The sequence below is a fragment of the Vanessa tameamea genome, chromosome 21 (assembly GCF_037043105.1).
Source record: "Vanessa tameamea isolate UH-Manoa-2023 chromosome 21, ilVanTame1 primary haplotype, whole genome shotgun sequence".
NCBI lineage: Eukaryota > Metazoa > Arthropoda > Insecta > Lepidoptera > Nymphalidae > Vanessa > Vanessa tameamea.
The window spans coordinates 5,479,846-5,497,202 of NC_087329.1; the positions used below are offsets into that span (position 1 = coordinate 5,479,846).

A 17,357-nucleotide genomic window follows, 5' to 3' on the forward strand; every position below is an offset into this window, starting at 1 on the left:
GTACAATAAAAATAACCATCACAGCTTAACCAAATATGACGATGATGTCGTGCAGACCGATTTCGGCTACAGCGGCCAATCTATCCAGCGTACAGACCTATTCCCTCGCTCTAATAATCCGATGGGACGGCAAATCCAGGATAGGGTTCAGGCGCAGGACCAACAGCTTTACATGTTTACCAAGTACCAAAAACCACAAATAACATTCATCGACCCGACTTGGTATTTGAACCTAGGACCTCGGGACCAGGCCACTAGACCAATGAGACAGTCAATAAAGACTTATTCGAATTTCCAAATAAAAATGGCATAGGAAGTAAATAATATAAACATGTTATTTGCTAACCTATCTCTAAGCACTTTTAAGCTTTTATAAATTCGTAGATAAAACGTCTGTCTAGTTTGTAACATATGTAATATATGCAGTAATTATATTGAAATATGATTATTTCCACCTTCTGAGATTATCAAAAAAAAAAATATCTTACATTATTTAAAATATATAAAACAAGGTGTTTTAATTTACTGTTAAATCGTCCGATTTATAATATAATTACATGCGGCTCTGCCTCGCAATTCTGATTATATTGTTAACAGGTCAGTGGGCAATGCAATTTTATTAATGCCTATAAAATAAAATTAAAACGGTGCATTTCTTTATAATAAAATATATAAGTAAATTACGAGCGTTCAAGCCTAATCCATCGAAATTTTATTAAACTCAAAGGCTCCAGCCTTTATTCATCATTATCAAATGTTCATCACGCTTAACATTCCTCGCGGTGTCGACTAATAATCGTCTTATTACTGGGACACGAATAAATATCTATAAATTGTAGTTTTTCCTAAACGATATTATATTATACAAATATATAAAAGACTACCATCAATTTAAATTAGATTTAAATAACAACATACTATTTAATTTAGTATCATTTCATTATAGTCAAGAGTCTAGTAGCTAAAAAATGTGAGTCTAAACCGAATATTAAGAGTTCAAAACCTAACAAGCACCTCACTTTTTATGCTTATTTTGTGTTCAGAATTCATCACAAATCGCATTGGAACTATGTTTGCCCCTCTGTCTACAAAGCTTTTATTTAACTTCCATTGTTAGTTTGTTTAAGACAAATCTTCGAAACTGTATTGTCCAACCAAATAAAACCAGTTTCTCCTTAACCTAAAAAGTTAAAATAAAATTTAAGATGTTGATGCAGTTTCGACGACAATACATTTTTATGGCAAGTATGATATGATTCTAGATCCAAGATTGGCTCCAGACAAAGGAACTCTTCAACAGCATAGACAAGTAATTAGTAGTATACTTATAAAAGTTTATTTTAGAAATGTTTATTAACGAAGTTAATTTAGTTATAACGACAAAATTGTATAATTACATTTTATTGCGCTTTTAACTTTAACCTAACATTTAGAAGCTGATCATCTATTACGACCAAATAAATATAAACCTTGCAATTGTGATACATCTTTGTCGGAACAAATTGGATTGAATTGGAATTATCTACAGTGAACGGACACATACGACGAAGCAGAAAGTATTTTAATCAAGTCCAAACTTTATTGGAAACACTGAGAGAGCGATTTCAGTCTTTTTATTTTAAACAATAGCATCAAAAATTAAAGTGTCAATTTCCAATATGTAACATTTTTGAATCCTCAATTTCAGTGCTGTAAAGCACGAACTAGTAATTGTTCTGTTATATTATATATTCTACTGAGGAGAACAGGAAAGAAACTCTTTGTACCCATCAAATCACATATAACAACAAAATATATTTACCATATATATATATATATATATACACTAGCTGTGCCCTCGACTTCATTTAATTTGACTTTCATAATAAAAAGAACCATTCGTTTTTATAGCCTCCGTTTTCAATCCCGTGAGAGATGATTTTCCTATGAGGTTTAAAGATAAGATTTACTCGATAGAAAGCTCGTAAATGGACAGCTACATAAAAATGAAGACTATTTATAACGATAATGATTTTTTTATTATACCATTATTTTGCCAAGGTAATAATTGTGCACGTAGTGTTATTTGATATATTATTTACTAGCTGTGCCCGCGGATTTATCCGCAGTTATTTCAGTTTGTAACTGTAAGAATCTTATTGTTGCTGAAATAAAATAAAATGTTATTGCTGATAATCGGTTTAACAGATTAGCATTAGCAGCCTGTAAATTTCCCACTGCTGGGCTAAAGGCCTCCTCTCCCTTTGAGGAGAAGGTTTGGAGCATATTCCACCACGCTGCTCCAATGCGGGTTGGCGGAATACACATGTGGCAGAATTTCGTTGAAATTAGACACATGCAGGTTTCCTCACGATGTTTTCCTTCACCACCGAGCACGAGATGAATTATAAACACAAATTAAGCACATGAAAATTCAGTGGTGCCTGCCTGGGTTTGAACCCGAAATCATCGGTTAAGATGCACGCGTTCTAACCACTGGGCCATCTCGGCCATCAGATTAAGATTGTATCTATTACAAACAAACAAATCTTCATTCATATTATTATTATTTACGACTCGGTCCACACGGTCCACGCTAAGATACTTTTAATAGTAGCAAGTTGATTTCAATAATTCTTATACTTGAATACGTTTTAAAATCCTTCTGCAATAATTACTTTAAATTCAATAACATTGGACTTTCATACAGACTACCATCCCCTGCTTTAATGCCCAAAAGGGGAGTAAATTTTTAAAAATACATTATTAGTACACTGCAACGCCATATATAGAGCATACAATTTAAATTTCAAGTTTCCTTGTTTTTTATTTCTTACTTCAAAAAGTGGAGAAGTTTCGTAAAGTTTATCGGATGTCTACGCCCTATAAGGAACGTATCTGTTAAATTCCAAGTCTGTAGGTGTTACAGTTTCTGAGATTTCGTGATTAATCAGTGAATGCTATGTGTATAGATTTCGTTCATATTTTTGAAGTGATAGCTTCTTATGGGAGGGTAAACAGCTTCGTTACGTAACGCGTTACGACGCTAATCTGTCCGGCTTCCCTTTCTCTTATGCATTCGGCAGCGGTAGGCACGATCCTCTCTCTCTCTAAATCTTTTTTTTTTTAAGTTAACACTTCTGACAAGCGTCCCGACACGCACATGTATTTTTTAATATTTCTTTAAATAATATTATAATAGATTTATATTCTAGTGAGATGTAGGTAAGTCACAGGAGTAGGAATACATTTTAATTTTTGCTTGGCTCCATGCATTATAGGCTGAGCATAGATAATTTTGTCAGTATTTTGACTCTATTTAGCAACAATTTTCTATGATTATATAGAGAAAATAGAAAATATATATATTTATACTACAATAAAGGTTGTTACAATTTAATGCGTATAAAAATGTATGTTCGCATGACACTACAAAAAACTGTATGATTTCCTAAAACCAAAATCGCAGCCATAAAATAATTATTTATTGACACGCACTGTTTGCAACTAAGTGTTGCTATATTTAAAAACGCTATTCACACTTAATCGTTTGTGAAAACAAAAGTAATAATTGAGTTTTGATGACAAAATTACTGTTGTATATATATCAGTTAGCTGTCTCACATACAAAATAGTAGCTAATCTTACTGATTCTCATTATAAGTCTCTCATCAAGATAATAGTACATTTTTTCCAAATTCCACGTTACGTAGGTATCATTTACCTCTCGCTGAGACTCTCAGACCTTTGTCGGTTAAATTGCGCAGGAACGACGAGCTACGGAGACATCTTATTTAAGACATTAAAATCTATGATTACTACGTTAGGGTATAATCATACTCGCGACTTAAAGTTACTACCATACCTATCATTGACAAACCTCTGTATAATTTTCGACAAAAAACACGTCTAGTATTAGTAATGTGGACGTTATATATTTTTACAGTGTATATTTTTTCATATTAAAATTGTATCACCATTCGTTAGCCCTGACCCCACTTATACGAAGTCGGTGCAGTGTAGTTCATAACTATAATCTATTTTTTCCGGTTGCGTTTTGTCTACAACATGAGAAATCCGCTTTAGAATAAACTCCTATAATTATATTAAACAATTACGTACTTAATTTTGTAATATTTTATCTTACCTTATTTAATTGGACAGTGTGATTTACATGTATATCAAATATTAACTTTTTAATTTAAATAAATAAATAAAGTTAAACGCTATAGTCGTGAAAGCGCTTGCAGCGGAATTAACGGCTTATACTTGGCCAATGAAAGCGTACAGTACACTGTTATCCATACAAACTTTAAATAGTTATTTTATTAAAGACTAAGATAAAAAATACACAAAACAAATGATATTTATATAATAATCATCACTTAATACAAACATAAAGCGATACGTATATGTCAAAACTGCATTCAAGTATCGGATGTTTTAAATAACATTTAAATTTTTATCTCATGTCATTTATCATTTATTCATAACATATATTTTTTTCGTAGATTTTTTAAGTTATGCGTGTTGACGGCTATTCTATGATCAGTATATTGTTTGGGATAAGAATAACTTTACACTTATGGAATATTAAATTCAGATCTTCGTTCTATTGTACAACTCCTTACGACAAATGTGCCGTTTCCACTGCATAAAAAAGACGTAATTGAATATGATAGAAATATTAATACTTAACTAGCAAACTCAAAGCAGAAATTATCACACCTGTGTATATATGCCAATACTCATGTATTGCAGCGTCATCTGGCGACGAGTTACAATAAAGTGGATATTATAACAATATTAAAAAATACATTTATGTACTAACTTTCAAGGTGACCGGTCAAACGGTGTCAAGTCTATTAATCTCAATTATATAAACGAACATCAATTTTTATATACATATATATAAGTTTTGTAGAAGACGAAGGATAAGCTCCTTACAGACATACAGACGGGCGATGTATTAAATTTTATTTATATTCAACAAAAAAATTATCCATTAGCACTTAATTAAGAAATGATTTTACTAAGCAATATATTTTGTGCTAAAGACGTCTCCATAGGCTATTGTTCTCGCTCAATTTCCTCGGCAACGGCCTGTAAGTCGTTGAGATAGCGAGGTAATGTTCTGTAACGTAGAATCCGAGGATAAAATTCTAGAAAAAATCTTTCACAAAGGTATTCTGAACTAACTAATGCCCGGGATGCATCTTTAAATGTTTTGGTAAAAACTGTGCGAACTTACATCTCAATCGGATGCATGTTTTAGAAGCAAATACAAAGCTATTATATGTATAAACATATATAATATAATATGGAGAAACTATAATTTGAGTAAAGAAATAGATAACTTTATATTAATTAAAACTACTTTTAAACAATCATTACCGATATATTAATGACGATGAAGTAATTTTTTTATTACGTATATTATTTGAAACGTTGTTTAATGTAATAAAATGGTTTCACTATATTTCATATAAAACATAACAAAAAAGGAACGACAACGTAGCGTTGCACTGAAATTTAACAAAGGCGTTATGATATATTTTTTGTTGGAATTCTGTCCTACCTGGGGAGTAACACGGTCAACATTTTTAATTTGTTTTCTCAGTCAACACCGTCAATTGTCAACGAAAATACCTGTTAGCCAAGTAACATTTAGTAATATTTCATTGATAATAATTGATAGTTATCTAACGGAGTGGTGATTACGGCTCTCAACAGAAGCAGCAGTTTCCGGTTTCCATAGATTCTTAAAAGACCAACAGACTACCAATATAGGATTTACGAGGAAGGAGTAAGATGTAAATTATTGCATATAAATTAAACTCAACAGCTGAACCCGTGGGAGCACAAATGTAGACAGTTGAAATATCTTACAATTCATATAATCATATTAAGAGGATGTTAGTCCAAATCCGTACGTGACCAGCCGAAAGTCACGTTCAACTATTCGCTCATTTCCAAAAATCTTAGTCTTAGTCGTACATATAATTTTATTTGAATAAAATTGTGAATGGTGTATTCAATTGACGAATAAGTGTTCCAGACGAAATTAGAATGATTAATTTTAGCATTAAAATGCATGCAACATTTCATATGGGTATTGAGCCAACATTTACAGCCAAGATTGTTTTACAAAAACCAATTTTTATAATTGCATCCGGTAAATGTTACGTTATATTAATATTTTATTAATGTTAATTTATGCTCGATTAAGAATAATTGAGCATAAATTAACATTACTAAGAAAGTACTCAAAATATACTCATGATAATTTACAGTTTGAACCCACTATCCTCGGTTAAGATTCACATATTATAACTGAGCCATCACGATACATGATTTAAATTGACTTTAAAATTGTTTATATAAATAGCTCTCGTTTTGTGGTGTAACTTAGTCTTTAAATTAAAAGTTATCTCGGTCCTATAAATGCGTTGACGTACAGTTTACCTAACCTCAAGTTAAGTTGCTTATGAAGGTCATGGTCGCGCTCGTTTCAAGTTCAGGGCATAAACTTAGATAACAATAATTACGTTATGTAAATAACTTTATTTAGTTTTTAGTAATATTATTTTCAATTTAATCAGATAGACGTTTTTGTAAAACACGACAATATCGATTCGACACAATTGTTATCATTATTATATTATTTATAACGCGTTCAAGCAAACTCTTATATTTAACTACTTCGCGCAGTTTCACTTACGTTTAACAATACTTCGTTCTTCATTCGTTTGATGTTAATTAGACTAAAACCGTCCTCATGAATTGGGCATCAAATAAATAAATACTTTTTTCACATCCAACTAGTACTACAACAGATAGCGTTCAAATAAGAAAAACTCTCCAACATTATCTTAGTATAGATATATTTGAATGAAATTGTGGAAATATTTCAGAACAAAATATAATGAATTTTTTATCAAGTAATTATAATTGTTTAGGCATTAAAACTTTACTTTGAGCGTCAATGGCGCAATGGTTTACGGGCCTAGCGATGTAAAAATTCGTAGGTTCGATCTTGACTCCTTGAGCTATTGTCGTCACGCTCACGACTCCTAACATAAGTGACAAGTATAAAAAGAAGGGTAAATAAAGGAATATTAGTAATTCATTAATTACTAAGGGGCATTGTTACAATTCTTTTGTAAAAAACCTTTTTTTAAGAGGACAAAAGTACAAATTGCTTATTTAGAAAAGACTGTAAGGAGTCAAAACCCTCTCGTATTTACATACATATCAAATAATGGGCTCCGCTATACCTCTGAATGTTGACATTCGTTCTTGACAAAATAAAAAGGTTTGGGATATAAAAAATGAGACCCGACTATTGAGAACTCAGCAAATATACACTTCTTGGTAATCTTTAGCGTCGTCAAGCTGTACAAATACATCTCCAGCCTTGGCATTAAAAATTATATGACATTTAAAAAACAGGTCTTAATGTAATCCACATATTAAGACTTTCGTCGAGTAGTGTGTACACCGGTTTTCATGGGTACGCCACTCCGAGCTCCCGGGTTCGATTCTCGGCCGAGTCGATGTAGAAAAAAAGTTTATTAGTTTTCTATGTTGTCTTGGGTCTGGGTGATTGTGGTATCGTATCGTATTAGTTATAACGTCGCCAGATGCATAATATAACCTCAATCGATTGTATGGAACGGGTGTAAAATTCAGTTGCAAATTTAACGGACACCTTTAACGGTAGGTAGGAGCTTAGAAAACGTAAATAACTGCGAAAAATTGCAAAAGTGGCCATAAAGAGCAGTTACATTTAGCGAGGACAATCGCTTCCAATTCAAAATGTGTCTTTCTAATAATAATAAAAAAAATATATTTCAAATATTATAGAAACTCCGACTGCAAACTTATATACATTCATACCCATAAACAATGCAATGAGCTCAAATACGATACCTCTGCAGTAAGCTGGTGAGGAGTTGATCATCCAACTGATTCCGTTGATTCTGCAGCGTAAGGTCTGGGTAACCATGTTTGAAATCACAGGACACAATCACATATTTTGAATTGATCAGACCAGTTAATTTCCCTTCAACAAATTGGAGTGACATTATGATATTCAAAAACTGAACAGATTCTCTTTTTTCATAGCTCACAACAAAAAAAACTAAATCCTAATCTATTCATCCGTTTCGAAACTACGTTGCCACACACAAATACATACGTCACACGCTTCTTTTTGCTTCGGAGGTTAAAACCAGAAGCGATTGTGATCAAAAGTTGCATATACAGCTATTTACGTTTGCTTATATTAGCCTGGCTTTGTAACGTCTTCCCATCTGATATTTCATAAAATAATAGCAACACTTTGCGCTTTTGTATTCTGATTATGAAGTCAGTGAGCGAATAGGAATACTACAACAATTATAATTGTCAATCATCTGATTTCTTAGTGTTCATGAAATAATAGGATCTTTGAAAAAATATATTTAATAATGATTTATGAAATGATAACATATTTTTAAGATATTGATTAAATTTATGATTATTAAAAAAAAGGTTTATTACAAACATAGCTCGAAGTCGACATTTATAGCTACTAATTTCACGCTCGTGGCTACGACCGCTGCGACTGTGAAAGGGGGTGGAGGCGGGTAGTACATGTTATTTTAAAAAAAGTAGCTTGTGTGTTATGACGATTCCTGGTATAGATCTTTCCCACCGCGTAAATTATTATCGGCGTGCATTAGTATGAGTGAGTAACGTTCGAACTTACAAGATATCTCAGTGTGCGTGAGACGACAGTAAAGACAGCAAAATAATACAAACTATATTATATTTATTAAGAACGAAATAATTAAACATGGCGTCATAATCAAAGTGAAGTGCTTGTTACAAAGCTCAACGTCAATATTTATGTTTTGACCAGCTATAACATATTTGAAGTTTAGTATTGGTCAATTTATTATTCGACAACAAAGTTGAATGTAACAATACAAAAATAGTCAACGTAAATATTGCCGCAACATGGTACAGTAGCTATTTCTATCCGGTGTTGTTTGAGCATTTTAGTCCAGAAACAATACAGAAATACAATTAACATGTTTATTTATTGTTACGAAAATTCTTGTTACCTATTTTTACATTTAAAATTTGTTTTCTTCTCCACAGCTCACGAGCAAATTACGATCCACTATAGATACTAGCACCGCAAGTTCAAAAATCAAAACATTCTTTATTCATGTAAGCTCATAAAAGTACTTTTGAATGTTTTGAATCGAGTTCAATGTAAAGCTACCTCTTTCGGAAAGTAGATTCATCAGAAGAACTGGCAGGAAACTCAGTTACTCTTTTACCTATTACTATATTCAAAAACGTGGTTAGAACGCGTGCATCTTAACCGATGATTTCTGGTTCAAGCCCAGGCAGGCACCACTGAATTTACATGTGCTTAATTTGTTTATAATTCATCTCGAGCTCGGCGATGAAGGAAAACATCGTGAGGAAACCTGCATGTGTCTAATTTCAACGAAATTCTGCCACATGTGTATTCCACCAACCCGCATTGGAGCAGCGTGGTGGAATATGCTCCATACCTTCTCCTCAACAGGAGAGGAGGCCTTAGCCCAGCAGTGGGAAATTTACAGGCTGATTATGTTTATGTTATGTATATTCAAAAAACGATATATTTTGCACACGGATACAAAAATTTTATATTCTAGTATCTATTATCATTATAAATTTATCTTTGTATCCGTTATTCGGAGCTATATGAACCTACTTGGTTGTAGGGCTTTGTGCAAGCCCGACTGGATAGGTACCACCCAATCACTTAGTATCGTTGTGTTCCGGTTTGAAGGGTGAGTGTGCCAGGGTAACTACAGGCACAAAGGGACATAACATCTTAGTTCCCAAGGTGGGTGACGCATTGGTGAAGTATGTAACGGGTAATATTTCATACAGCGTCAATATATCTAGTCGATAGACACTACTTCCCATCAGATGGCCGATATACCGCGTACCTTATCATTAAAAAAATAAAAATAAACAAGTATAGGGACTTCGGAATTATGCCATATTACAACTGTCTAATTCGACTATCCGTAAGCAAAACGAAGCGTTTTTTTAATATAGTAACCGGACATAAGTAAAACAAACCTTTCAACGACAATGTGTCGCAAACTATTGGATCTGTGGGACAGTATATTTTATGACCTCGTGCTTGTGATTACAATAGCTATAGTAGTATATGCTTATATTTTTTACATATTAAAACCGCTGGAGACACATTGTGTTTAGACAGTTTATACAAATACGGTAACACGCAAACGCATTTAAAGTACCACCTTATAAATTCGTATTAATTAATTTTACTTTACTTCTAGAGCTAAGTTCAAATATATAATATAAGTTAAGTTTTTATATTTATATCTGTGGGCGTTCGCGCAGCTCTAATCACCTAATCAAAAAACTATGTGTGTCTACGGTGCTGTCTAGTTTTTTACCCTAAGAGGTAGAATTGTTTCTTATAATACAGATCATACATGATCATCCATTATATACTGATGAAAAATCCAAGTGAATTATGTATTTTTTAAATATAGAAGCGTCCACCAATTTAAATATAACAAAACTAATGCCCAAATTTTCCACATATAATCTAAAGCGACGACCTCTGTGGTCGAGTAGTGTGTACACCGGTTTTCATGGGTACGCTACTCTGAGGTCCCGGGTTCGATTCCCGGCCGAATCGATGTAGAAAAGTTCATTAATTTTCTATGTTGTCTTGGGTCCGGGTACCGTACGTAGTATATATATACGTAGTACCGTCGTTACTTCTGATTTTCCATAACACAAGTGCTTTAGCTACTTACATTGGGATCAGAGTAATGTATGTGATGTTGTCCAATATTTATTATATTATTATTATTAATCTATTCCTGGTAACTTTTTTTTTTAATTTATATATGATAACTCTCTAATTCATTTAAATCGATTCACAATAGGCGAAGATATCGACCAATAGCGTCAATAACGCAATGGTTTACGATGCTCCTAGCGATGTAAAAAGTCACAGGTTCGATCCCTGTTAGCTATTGTTGACCTCACTCCTAGCACAAGTTTCAGGCATGGAGTGATAAATAGGAATATTAGTTATACCTTAAAGACTGGGCATTGCTTTAAACTTTTAAAAAAAGTGTGTACTGAACAAGTCACAAAACCACTAAGGAGACTTCACTTAGCAAATATGTACATTTTTCGTTACAAATATATATGTATGTATATTATAACTTTTCATGTCTGTTATTTTAAGTAAATAAATGGTTACAATCTGGTAGAAAGCTAGCGAAGTTTGGTGTTCATTTATTATATATTAAATATCAGATAGAAAAATATGGTCGAAACAAAAAATTTAAAAATACTTTTATTTATCTAAAATTATATACAAAAATTAATGAATAAATTTATCAGTGAGTTTCGTTTCGTTTCATTATTTAAATTATTTTTTTTATCTAACATTTTTAATAAGTTATTATCGCCTTATTATTTAAAATATCATAAAGGTAATTAGGTAGTTCGTTCGTTCATTTGTTCGAATGGGTGTTGTGCTTTTTTAATAGGTACTTATTTATACGAATATTGTACAGCTGAAGAGTTCGTCTGCGAGCGCTAATTACAGGATCTATCAGACCATTTGGTAAATTTATTTATGTTGGTCCATACTTCAAACTAAGCATAACTGAATTTAAAAATCGATTTGACTAATCTATATATTATACGCAGCTGAAGAGTTTGTCGGTATGTTCGGAAGTACTATTTAAGATCTATCACCGCAAAGGCAGATTGGTAGCGTTTAACGCAGATGAATCCACGCAGATAGGCCAGTGTTATGCAAACGAAAATTACTGGAAGAAAAAAATTGTGAAATATATGTTACGTCAAGAAGGAATTCTATGGTGGTCAAGTTAGAGACATAATTGTCTTGTAGTGTTAGTCTAAAAATCATTTTATATCTTTCGAATTCACCTGAAATAAATCATCTTAAAAATGAACAATAAACTTAAAATAAATCACTGAAATAGTTTAAGTTTTACTACCAATTTGGGTTTGTTTACATGTACGTAAAAATCCAATGAGGGCTGTTAAGGTTTGGCTTAGGATCGTGAGAGCGACCGAAGTGTTTTTCCAAATCTTTCCACGAACCACTTGAATAAATTATACTATAGATATTTTTAACTCAAGTCCGTTCTGCCGTATTTGTGTGTTTTTAGGGTTCCGTAGCCGAATAGCAAAAAACGGAAACCTTATAGATTGGTCATGTCTGTCTGTCTATCCGTCCGTTTTTAGGTCTACAAAAATCGTATAGAGATTTCTAATATCATTTTTTTCTTAACTGAATAGTTTGCGCGAGAGACACTTCCAAAGTAGTAAAATGTGTGTCCCCCTCGTGTAACTTCGAAAATAAGAGAATGATAAAACTAGAAAAAAATATATGATGTACATTACCATGCAAACTTCCACCGAAAATTGGTTTGAACGAAATCTAGTAAGTAGTTTTTTTTGTAATACGTCAAATAAAATTTAAGTTTTTAATGAAAATATAAAGAATTAGTTTTAACCTTATACTAGCTATTTGCCCGGCTTTGCACAGATAGAATACTAAATAAGTGTCATCGATATTTAAGAAAAACCTATCATATAAATTGTTTCTTTTTTTTTGGTCAGGAACGTTCACGTACCTACACAGAAAAATTTACCAAAATCGGACGAATGGTTTAGAAACGTATCAAAGACAAATAAAATTTTTTTTTGCTGTTAAACCAAACATCAAATAAAACTTCGTTCCAAATAGAAAGAAAATTTCAGTTAAATACAATACAAGCCTAACGTAACATTTCAATTACAATTTAAAAAAAAAAACAATTATTTAAGCGGCTTACCTTTTAACAATAACATAAGTAGCGCCAACTGTCAAGCCAAGCTTAAAAGCGCTCATCCATATCAGCGACATCGCGTCTATTAAACGAAAAAAATAAAACTAAATCGAAAAACGCACTATTGTAAAAACACGTTCATCACAACACTAAAAAACGAAACGCTATTATACCACAGATACAAAACCTCCGATTCTTAATTTGAGAACGAAACGCTAACTTTTTTTTTTCAATTTTTAAATTTTTGTTTCAGTAAAAACAAAACGCTTTTAAAGGTGATAAATAGTATTTGTTAACTGTAACGGGCAAACGGTTCCGAGCGAATGATTCAGTCGCATGGTCCTTACGACAAAACCGATTCCCCCGCTACCAGTATAAGGTGTTTCTTGTTCTTTATATTTAGTGATGCAATACATTGCAATTTTTATTTTTTTTATTTAAACGTATGCTATAAATAATCGAATTGAACTATTGTTTCCAGAGCTGTCGTGTAATTATTGGTTTAAGCTATTATTACATAATTCCTATATATATATACCTACGCATATTTTTAATATTTTACATATTTTGTGTGGAAATATTTAAAAGATATATTTTTTATTCGAATGACACTGTCCGTCTGTTTTTTACAACATTATTAAGCCACTGGATTGACCGTAACCATTTCAATAAGATAAATGGAATCTGTATAAAAACAAAGGTTTATAAATGATCGCGTTTATTGGAAAATATCCAACGGAAAAAAATTATTAATAACATAGACCGAATCGCGGGAAATAACTATTACAGTAGTATAACATTTGTAATAATACTGATAATTAATAATTATTAATTGTTATAATTTCAGATTGAATAAACATTTTGACTTACGAATTTGATTGATTTGTAAATCAGTTTTTTATTAACTTAAAATATTATGTTATGTTATATAATATGAAATAATTTTAGCAGTGTAGATCACGATTTGTTACAGTGATAAAATGTTTTACATTACTACCTTCTGAAATGGCGATTCAAAAGTGCTTGCAAAACTTCAATTAAACTTGCCTCATCAAGTATGTTTTGATTTTGATTTAACACAGATGTACAAAATTGTCACCTCACTGGTTTGCGTTTGAAGTGTGGAAAACAAGGAAAACTGGGTTATTTTATAACAATTGGTGAGCTGTTTTAATGTGGTAGGAATGATGATTCGAGTACCTACTGTTTCAACTTAATCCGTACTAACGGCGAGTTAAAGTACTGGTGATCATATTTTAAGAAGATACAAATATCTCTGAAATAATATCATATTTTAAGAATAGATCTCAGTAAAATATAAATTACATCCAAAATCGCAGGCGAATAGATAGTGACTTATAAATACATAATTACAAACGATTATCAATAGTAATTTAAATAATTAAACATCACACAATAACTACTGTAGACGTTCAAGTAAATACCTTTTACGTATCTGCAATATCCAGTTTTACGTGACTGATACTATGATTTTTTACGCTCTATATTTTGATAAAACGTTTGTATATACAAATTAGCGAATAATATAATTATAAAATGTATATTAAAAATGAAAATTCGTATTTATTGATAGAAGATGAAGACTTAGTATTTATTGATTATTATATTTTACTGACATACTATATAATTAAATTAGTAGAAAATAATAACTACTGAATTTCTTGGCAGTTCTTCATTAGAATCTACTTTCCGAACCGGGTGGTAGTTTTACATAGAACTTAACATTGTACATGGCGATATAAAAGAGCATTTATGAGCCTAATCAAATAAATAATATTTTTATTTTGATAAGAATACTTAATTTATAATAATTTTATATTAACAGTGGAGACTTGAATAAACGCCGAAAAGTGTCAATAATCGCGTGCTCGGCGGTAATGAAAACATCTTGAGAAAACCAGCACTTGCCGGATGAAAAACTGCCACGTGTATATCCGAACCGTTGTAAATTATCTCATTATTTATGAGCCCACAAATAATTTGATCAATACCTCGGTTGTTCTCGCGTTGATACGACGTTAGTCTTCTCTTACAGTAAGGTTTGTTATGTAATATATAGGTGAACCGGCATATTTTTCATATGATACATACAAATAGTCAAAACCGAACATAGATATTGACGCTGTAAGAAATAATAACCAATCCTTACATCACCAACGCGCCACCAACCTTGGTAGCAAAGATGTTATGCCCCTTGTGCCTCGTACACTGACGCGTTCACCCTTCAAATCAGGACACTACAATAGTAAGTATAGCTGTTTGGTGGTAGAATATCTGATGTGATGGTCTAAGGAATAACTGTCAATTAATTATATTATTGGTTTTCAATTAAACGTTCCAAAAATAGTCACAATCACGTCATTATTGTGATAATACTTGATAATGTGAAACTATAATCTTAATTACAACAAACCACAATATGAGTTATCATTTAAAATAAATTTGTCCAATATTTATATAATAGTTGTAAACAATCTATATTTACATTTTACAACCTGGAAAGATTGTATATATGTTTCAAGGCAGTGATCTCTAAAAGTACCAGTCCGATTTTAACAATTCATTTTGCGTGAGACGGTCTGTCTATTGAACAATGTTGTATACAGGTTTTTGTAACACTAAAAACTTGATACTTTCGTAACTAACGGTTTATAAATACCAGGCAGTACCTTTTAAACCCTAAGGGCACATAGAACGCGAGCCCAAGGGCCGTTCCCCAGGTTGTTGAAATGCTGAGGCCCAAGTTCATATATATTTTTGTATATTAAAAAGTAATTGAATCCAAGTGCGATGGTTGTCTGTTCTCTGACCTGGTACAAAAAAAAGGCTCTAATAACAATCGTACAAAGATAAATCTCAGACAGCGTATAAGCAAAATTCAATTTGATAAGTTTTTTGTATGATATAGGTACGCGGACGAGCGAATAAGCTATCCGAGTACAGGATATACAGTGGTCACCACCGCCCATAGACAATGACGCTATTAGAAATATTAACCATTCCTTATATTGCCAATGCGCCACCAACTTGGGAACTAAGATGTGTTTAAAGATTCATGACGATAGGTTGAGAAGTAGTATTAAAAGTTACTATAATACAAATTTACCTTTATAAAATATTATCCAGCGCCATAAAAACCAAGATACTTTATTGTATCTTATTTTAATTATTTAAAATCTAATCATTTTTAATCATTCTAAATATAAGTACTTAGCGCTTAAAAAATTCTAGAATCACCTTGACTCTAAAAAAAATGGTTGGAATGTTGGCAGTATTTCCGCGCTGAACAGAAATAATTACTTTCGGAAATGCAGACAAAACTTTAGACTTTGAATGCCAGATTTGGAATTTAGCCATTATTTAGTTTAGTTCAAACTAACTTATATTAAGAACTTTAACTATTCCCTATAAACTGTGTGTATCCCCCCAGTAAATTGTGTTTGGAAGTTTTTTATGAAACTGAATATTTTCATGTTCAATATGATAAAAACAAACAGTCATTAAATTTATAATTATAGACACACCGCAACTAATTGAACAGTTATTAAGGTTTTCTGTCAAGCAATTATTACAATCCCGTTGCTTAGAATGCGCGAATAGCCGTTAGTCGTGTACCTGATCTCATCATGGATTACCGTCTACCTAAACTATGAGAGGGAGGGAACTGATGTTTCTATGGCCGCCTGGTGGTAAGCGGTTACTATCGCCCATAGACAATTGCGCTTTAAGAAATATTAACCATTTCTTACATAGCCAATACGCCACCAACCTTGGGAGCTAAGATGTCACGTCCCTTGATACACTGACTCACTCACCCTTCAAACTAGAACAACATTACAAAGTATTGCTGTTTGGCGATAAAATATCTGATGGGTGGATGGTATCCATCCAGACGGGCTTGCCCAAAGCCTTGTGTTAACGTACACAGTCCTGCACTATTGTATACAATCTACCCGTTCGGGCTTCGCTGGATAGATCAAGGATCTACATAAAACTATATACGGAATTTATATAAATATGTTGGTTTACGCGGAGCTCGCCAATAAATCTCCCAGTATGATAAATGTCATGTTTTTTTCTGACACCTTCAACAATCATCGCATTATTTCAGCCAATTAACTCAAAACTTTAATTAATACAAATGAAAATACGTTTGATGGTTTTCGAGTTTATTGCGTTCAGAGAGACAGACGGTGGGGGAGGCATTCAAGCAGACTGTTTTATAGTGTGTAGCAATTGGTCCGCCGCCTTTTAACAATATTCACTCTGACCGATATCGAAAGGAAGTGCATCATTAATAACTAAGATTCAACTAGTAATTCTTGATGGAATACATGCGGTACTGATCACTGAGATAACAGTAACTATTTTACGTGTATAAAACCCACTCCTTATTCAAATATACAAGCTTCTTATTGAAGAAGTTTTATGCTATTAGAGTTTACG

At 32.3% G+C, this 17,357-nt stretch overlaps 1 protein-coding gene across 2 annotated transcripts in view; it reads right to left on the reverse strand.

Moving 5' to 3' along the window:
* Positions 1 to 17,357, reverse strand: part of Flo2 (Flotillin 2) — a 255,373-nt gene that overhangs the window by 20,379 nt on the left and 217,637 nt on the right. The window contains exon 1 of one of the 2 annotated variants that reach the window (XM_064218256.1): positions 12,897 to 13,087. The exons of the other annotated variant lie outside the window; for it this stretch is intronic. Within the exon in view, the coding sequence (XP_064074326.1) occupies positions 12,897 to 12,912 (16 nt within the window). The 5' untranslated portion in view covers positions 12,913 to 13,087. Of the gene's footprint in view, positions 1 to 12,896; positions 13,088 to 17,357 lie in introns of those variants that run through there. 2 annotated transcript variants of the gene reach the window in all.